The 8,302-nt window shown below is 38.4% G+C and overlaps 1 protein-coding gene across 1 annotated transcript; it reads right to left on the reverse strand.

The window, feature by feature from the left end:
* Nucleotides 1-5,670: 5,670 nt before the first annotated feature.
* LOC139722650 (protein O-linked-mannose beta-1,4-N-acetylglucosaminyltransferase 2-like) lies at nt 5,671-7,518 on the reverse strand. The gene has a single exon (XM_071633943.1). It carries the CDS (start codon nt 7,516-7,518, stop codon nt 5,671-5,673), a length of 1,848 nt encoding a protein of 615 aa, XP_071490044.1.
* Nucleotides 7,519-8,302: the final 784 nt, after the last annotated feature.

An 8,302-nucleotide genomic window follows, 5' to 3' on the forward strand; every position in this document is an offset into this window, starting at 1 on the left:
CCAGTTTTAAATAACAATTTGTACCTTTAAGAATCTCATGTCATTTGGAAAATAATGAAATGCCCTGTCCTCGTCTGTCAAGCAAGACAAAGAAAAAAAAAAAGGAGCAAAGAAGAAGACAATATTTTGAATCTCCAATCTAAACAATTTCTTCACTTGTTCTAAGTGAAAGACATCATGTTCAAGAAATCATTAATCACTGAGTCTGTGGCAAATGTAGCTGCAAACCCCACCAAGGGTAGGGCAGTGCCAACAATTGCACGAAATATCTTGTGAATATAGAGAGCAGTCCATTTTCACATCAAATCAAATAAGCTTATGGCATTTTAGTAATGCAGATTGAAATAGACTAGGGAGAAAGAAGAAGAGGTTTTCCGTATTTGGCTTTGCATAATTCACATTTGCAGCGATCTGTTCATTAGCCTTTCTGTACACTTTTCTTTGCAGAATTCAAATTTGCAGCATTCTATTCATGATCCTTTTCTATATTAATTTTGCAAGGTACAGTGTACTGTATGAGTAAGCGCTTTGGGCATTAGCAAAGTTACTGAAATATATTTTGCTGTCAAGGTTTTGTTGTAATTGCTGATCAAATTTGGTTCGTGAAATACCCACTGATCATCATTCTCTCAATGTGTTTTTTAAAGAGAGTACATTTTTACGTAAGATCAAATTGCAACCATTTCATTCAGTCATCAACTTAGTTTAGCAGCCATGTTACTGTTTGTCCCTTTTATTGGTGAAATTCAATTTTTAAAGCAAAACAGATAATGAATATGCAATAATTGTAAATATGTAGATATCGTTTGCATGTATATATCTTTTGGTGGCCTGGAGCTAGGGTCTTGTATGTAGTTGAAATTTATTCCTAGATGATATTGTGGTCAAAATTTCACCTCTTTCAAAAAAAAAAAGACAAACAAAAAGAAAAACGGTCATTTAATGGATATTTGTTGAAGAAGGTTTGTCTGTGCACTTCGTGTAGAGAGTCCAAAGGGTCTTTAGCCCAAATGTAGCTTGGTTTAATATGCTCGTCAAAACTGCTAACAAAGTTATATTAGTGACAACTGTCCAGATCTGAAATTTGCCATTTGTGCTATTTCATTTTTTTTTTTAAATTGCAGTGGGTATTCATAACATTTAATGTGTATTTCTGGTCAATTTTATGTAGGGTATGTAAGTTTTTGAACAAACACAAATGCCTCTTTTGACAGTCGTTTTAAAGGTATGGGTAGCAATCTTGTCTAACCAATGGTTTTGATCTTATACACATGCTTTTTGACATCTTATAATTATTGCCAAAGCACTTCATACAAGTGCATCTGTTGGAAGTTTGTTGCTACACCAATCATGCAAAGGGCGACATTAGAAGGTAGACATTGAGTTCACTAGTCTGCAGCAATCATGATCAAACAACCGATTTTGTAATCATGGGTCAGATCAGAGGCAGTCTATGAACAAGGGGTAAGGTTTGAAAACTTTTTACAACACTTGCACTTGTTCTTATGAAAACAAAGATGTTTAGCTTAGAAGGTGCACTTTTTGATTACAATGCCCATTCCCAGGTACAAATCAAAAATTAAAAAAGGACCTGAAGTTATTGCATCATGCAGTTTAATGTTTGAACACAGCAGTAGATACAGTGTTACTACCCAGGTTTACCCCCAATTTTTTTTTTTTTTTTTCAGGTAAAACAGTCGGCAATATGTTCACATTCCTCATGTCTTGTGTAATCACCGTGTTCCTTTCAAGGAATTAATTGGAGTTGAATAATTCCTCCCAAGGAGTGCTTCAAAGAATGAATCATGAATTTTAAGAGCTATTTTATACTGTGCTTTTTTAAAGAGTAGATTCCATGACAATCGGGAACATGAAGAAATTTTAACAGGCTCCTACAGGACAGCAGTGCACTTTTTTTAAAGCATTTTTAATAAAATCCTTGCCTTCGCTCTTGGAGATTTTACAAGCTACATAGTATTTGATGGAACATGATTTCCAACTGACCAAGATTCATTTGTACAGATTCCATGTGACTTCAAAGTGTAGATTTGCGTCTACCACCATTCAGTAATCATGTGTGTGTGAAAATTTTGTGAATTTGCATTTGTATGAAAGTATTACAAATACAAAGTTCAGAATGTAACAGCGTGCCTCGCTCATTTTGTTTCATTGTTTGTGCCCACTGAGGTGTGAGGAGACGAAGAATTCATGAGTGCTTTTTGTCCGAGCCTCAATACATTTATCAGTGCTTGGCAGAGTTGGCATGCACAGAGCTTGACCATCCAGGCCAAACATCACACGGAACATGGATGAAAATTACTGCCCTGAGAATTTTTTCCCTGGTTTTTAAAGGATTAGGATTGAGTGAAAGCAGCAACATTAGTAGAACACATCAGTGAAAGTTTGAGGAAAATCGGACAATACATTGTAGATGCAAAAGTTATTAATTTTTAAAGTTTTAGTGTTGTAATGACTGGATAAGGAGACTACTAGAGTTTATGATGTTGTGTGTGGACAACAATATAAAGAGAATTACACAAAAATTCATTTTTCATGAAAATTACACATACCATTAACTTGATACTGTACTGACATATGTTAATGGTAGTCATTATTGTGCCTGCTTTCTGAAAGCGGTTAGTGAAGTGCTCTTTCATTTAATTACGCTAGAAAAGTGAAAGCATGTTGAATTTTCTTTATATTTTCTTTACAAATGTATATTGTCGACACATGATGTCATAAACTCAAGGAGTCTCCTAATCCAGGTTCCAACACTGAAACTACAACTATTAACATTCATAACTTTTGCAGTGATTGTCCGATTTTCCTCAAACTTTCACTGATGTGCCTCTACTGATGTTGCTGCGCCTCTACTGATGTTGCTGCCTTCACTCAATCCACATTTCTCTCTGGGTTGTGGTTTCCTTTTAAAACAATTTGCGTACATGTAATACATGTATCACGTATATCTACGCAGCAGCGTTTGCTCCCTAGGGTGACAAGACCAACCAGCTCAACCTGCTACACCGTACTTCTTTCGTCGTTGGAGGGTGTTAATATTCCAGGAAGTCAAGTGGTACAGGCAGATGGTCTGGAAGCCAGACTACCTCCTATCTCAATCAGCATAGATTCAAGATTTTTATTGGTAAGGGATGGCTGCACTATAAGCAGAATGTTGGGGGCGGAATCAACTTGCCACAAACACTGATTCACAGCTAGGTGTACATTTTGTACAAATTGCACACCCACAAATATGGCGCACATTACGCACTCGTCACACACAAGAAGTAGAAGGGTAGCGCTCCTTCTGTGGGGTAATCTACAAGGACTCGAGTTTCACTTCCATAGCATCACAGCACAGGATACTGGAAAGAGAAGTAGGATTCAATCATTGCCAGGATACAGTTTTGATAAATACGTGTACATATACTTGGTATCACGATTTTCACAAATTTTGCATTGTTACCTCTAATGGCATAAGTCAGTGGGCATGATGCACTGATGCTAGGTGTGCATAACTGAGGTATAGACAAGAAATTCACTTCTAAGACTTACATTTAGAAAATGTGATGGCTTTCAAATAATTCATAGAACTTTATTACTGAACAGAGAGAAGTAATTGTCCAATGTCTCCATACAATTTTTAGATTTATCATCACTTTAGAAATAAAGTACACACACATATTTTGCCCATCCAAACATTCAAGAGCATATCCAATATCACACATTCACTGAAAACACATTTGAGCCGATTTCCTTCAAATGCTAGAATTTCCATTTACAACAACTACACAGGGATCTTGAGATGATGTGATAATAATATTGATGAAATCATTGATATTACATTTGTGCTCAGATGTCTACAACTTCTCATTTATTTTTGAATTTGTATGTGTCACTGCAAAGGAATGCAGTCAGAAAGTCCATTGATTATGGGTTGTAACAGTTAGTTACCAATAATCAATACTCTCGTAAGATACATTTGTGAAATTTGACGTAAAAGAAAGGAAATATGTAAATTCAAATAGCCCCTCCAAGAATCACTGCTACACTGCTGGACATTTCTACAGTTCCAGAAATTCCATTCTACATAGTGAAAACAAGTAGCAACCTTAGTCCAAGTGCTGTACACATAATTTTTGCCTTGTGGGAGTGTTCACTACTATGAAAACAACACATTTTTTTTTCCGCTGGTTGTATGTATACTACTAGTACAGTGTATTTTATATTTTGACTACACAGAATTAAAAACGTGAAATTCATCTTTCACGACCAAGCACACAAAATGACTTCATGAAAATTTCTGCTTCAAGTGCATATGAGTCACACTGTCAAAGTTACTTTTGCCCAATTGCTGACTGATATATCCCCTGGTATACACATCAGTCAGCAATTGGGCCAAGGACCTCAGTCTAATTAAAAGTTTCAGGAACAGAAGTTGGTAACACAGTGTACATGTATATAGGCAAAAGGTAAATTCCAGTTACAGTCAAGCTTTGTTGCCAAGAAATTCAAAGCCTCCAACTGCTGTAAGTTATCTGCACAACACGTCCACACAGCGAATTTGTCTATAGACCAATTTGGTATGGGTACTGTTTTTTGTTGTACAGTAATTTCTAACTGGGGGCTTCAAGTATGCCTAACAAAAGACAATTTATGCACTGACACAGCAAGACACCTGGCTCATTGCATAACCCATTGAAAGTGCTTTTGTTCTTCTTTGGAAGCCCCCCAGTTATGGCAGCCATAACTTGCAATGTTCTGAAGTCAGATTATATTAGTATGTAAAATCTACATCAGTTGCATATTATGAGACATTTATACCAAATAGATGAAGATGATTAATCACATCATTAACAGAATCCTGTTGTGCTGAATGAACTTCACTTGGAGTTGTTTTGATAAAAAGACTCCAAAATATTCATTGTCAAAAGCGCAAAGTGAGGTAGCCACACTGTATGTTTCACATCATAACATTTAATGCCCAGTCCTGTGTAAAGAGCAAAAACCACCAACAGAGCCTGAAAATCAAGTCATTAAAGTTCAACTCCATGCCATCTCCAGCCTGGCTTCAGTAAACAGAGTAAAATCAGATATACAGTATGATTCTGATATGGGTGTCATCAACACTGGACTTAAAATAAGAAAGCTATAGAATTCTTAAGTTTATAATATTTGCATAAATTACTGATATGAATCACAGAACTCAAGTTGGCATTGCCATTGAACTGTACACCAAACTGTCTGAACAATTACTCAACAGTGACATAATAGTTCAGGGTGTATTTCAGTTTGCATCATGGAGAATTTACGCAAAAACATCCGCTTTTCCTTTACAGGTTTCTCACATCTATATATCCCCCTCCCCCATGCACACATATATTATTACAGTGGACTCCCGTTCTAACAAAGTCCTCGGGATTGGCAATTTTCTTTCATTAGATCGAAATTTCATTATAACCAAACAAATAAACAATAAAAAAGCATAGAGAGGATAATGTTGCGGCCTGAATTTTAATTTTGTTGTAACTGTAGTTTCGTTATAACCGTGCTCGTTATAACGGGAGTGCACTACATGTATTTTCAAGTACAATTTCATACTGAAGATATCTTCAAAAACAATTTCTTTAATTGCACATCAAAGATTCCAAACTAGAATCTCACATGCCTTCATGTAATCCTTGGAGGACAGGAAGTTATGGTTGTGTATGGACCAGTTTTAGAGTCCATTCTGCATCGTATCCACGCAAAGTAAACTTTGCCTCTTTTGAATCCTTCTGTAAATGTATGGCTAGTCATCGACAGGACAAATAATCCTGCATACACTTTCCCTTCACCCTGTTCTTGGATCAACACTTCGTATCTAACGTCCGGCTCACAATTAAGATTGACACCTTTGCAAGCACTCTTCTGAATGCTTGCAAGATTCCATGGGGGTTGCCATGACAACAAGAGACCAACAGTTCCATCATCAAAATCATCACTATCACCGTTATCTGTTGAACTTACAGGAACTGAAAAACATGAGATGTTTCTGACTGATCCTGGGAGCATGGCAACTTTGTTTGGAGGGGTACTTGACATACGTTTCTGGGCTTCAAGACTGGCATTCTCTATGAGGTTCAGTATACTAGAAACATCGACCATCGTGTCTTGGTATATTCTAAAGAGCCACTCTGGGTCATTGCAGCACAGGTGTAAAGGCACTTCTGCACTGGCGAGAATACGCTTCTGACTCTCTACGTCTAAATGAGATATCCCTCCAAATTCTGGCTGAGCGTCAGGGTGAGTGACAGTGTCATGAATATTACAATTTCTCCATGCTCTGTAGCTGATCTGCATCCCTTGAAGACCTGCCAAAGTTTTGTAGGGGGTGTAATTGTCCGGATTCACGGCATAGGGAAACATTTCCACCAGAACAGAAAAGCTTGGGAGAAAAATTGAGAGGGCCAAGAGAGAGCCATGCATGCCGACAAGCCCTTTGGCACAGGAGATTAACCGCACTAGCTCCACTAGGGAATGTGTCTCTAAGCTTGCAACCACAACATGGGCATTAAAGTGTTGAGCAATTGCCGTGGTAATTTCCACCTCGTTAAGAATCAGTCTATTGCTCCTCCGCGATAAGATTACAAACACATCATTGCCATCTGCCTTTGAAGCACGACAGGCACCAACTCCAAGTTTTGATTTGACGTAGGATGTAAAAGAGTGAATTTCTCTCGAGGTGACTGTGGCATTCTTGAGAGGACCCTGGGGTGATACAAATCCATACTGATACCACGTGGTCCACTTGCTTAGTCCCACATGGATCTCTTCAAAACAAGTGAGAGCTGATGAGCGGTTGTGACGCAGCTGGGAAGTCAAAACGGGGCTTTGCTGGGAAAAATGTTCATATATTTGGAAGTATTCTCCTGATTCTAGGCCATCATTCATCAGGAGGGTGGCTTTGGGTAGATTGTCTTTCACATCCATCAGTCCCAAGTGTTGCATGGTTTGAAAGATGGGTAAGAGATCATCGTGAAATATGTGCATGAGGTTGCCCGGATTGAAGCGATTGAACAATAAGAACTTTCCCTCGTAGTATTTCACGTCACTGGATGTAGAGGCAAACGAACTGGGTACATCAACGTAGTGGAAGTACTGCGTGTTGTGGTCTGCAACTGACGACAGATCTGCAAGGGCAGGCTGGTGACGATTTTTCGGCAATCCAGCGTAAAGAGAAAGTGGGGCGTGGAGAAATACAAAGTCACCAAATCCTGGGCTGTAGCAGAGATTGCGAAAAGTGCACTGTCTCTCTACATTGCTCTGTCCCTGACACCACACACTGGTACCCTGCTCCACAAATTGTTCTCTCCTCACCGGCACAATGCGAGAATCTTGCTCGGAACTAGTGGGATGATGGGAGCTCAACACGTTTGCTTTGCAGTCAGTTAGCTGCAGGTGAAGGTGGTGACAGTAATATACACAGTAGGCACAAGCTGGGATAAGAATAGTTAGAATGATGGGTGCGAGCTCCATCATAAGTCAGCGCCAAAAGTCAGAGGAAAGAGTTACACGGTCACAGTCACGGGAGGATGTAAGAGATCCCCTGGAGTCCGTCGTTGCAGGTTTGACAGTTCCAACATCTGCTTGAAAGTCACCAGGTTGACAACATCATCAGTGCTACCTGAATTGCAACATGTAAAATATAGATGATTATTGGTATTTGAAGCATAACATATAAATAATAAATAATTGTATCTCTTTTGAATGTTCATAATATGTTTATGTTATTTGTGAATATTGTATTTTCTTATGTTTCATATTGTGATAACATGTTATGCTATTTGGGATATCCTAAAGAAAGGAGAGCTCAGGATCAGTACTACAGTGCACTCCCGTTACAACGAACACGGTTATAACGAAATTTCGTTATAACGAAGTAAATCTTCTGGTCCCAAAATTATCACCATTAAAGTCTATGGTACAAAATTCGCTTATAACGAACACGGTTATAGCGAAATTTTCGATACAACGAAGCCTTTTCCGAGCGCCACAGACAAAGAAAAACAAAAGAAATGTGCTCCGTTATAACGAAATGCGAATTGCTTTCGAAAATACGTAGCGGAACAAGGATAGCGTCTCTGCATGGGTGAACGCTTCTCACCACTGTGTGTTCGCTCCTTGTGTCACGCACAGTTTCTGAGGGGAACTTGCGTTTATTATTGTAATACAGTTATCCCATCACATTTTACATAGCTTTCCAGTGTATGATGAGTATTCAGCAAACAGAATATGATATATATTCGTGGTTTCCTTGTTT

The sequence above is a fragment of the Diadema antillarum genome, unplaced genomic scaffold (genome assembly GCF_040938485.1).
Source record: "Diadema antillarum isolate AM-2024a unplaced genomic scaffold, OU_Dant_1.0 scf00000169, whole genome shotgun sequence".
Classification (NCBI taxonomy): domain Eukaryota; kingdom Metazoa; phylum Echinodermata; class Echinoidea; order Diadematoida; family Diadematidae; genus Diadema; species Diadema antillarum.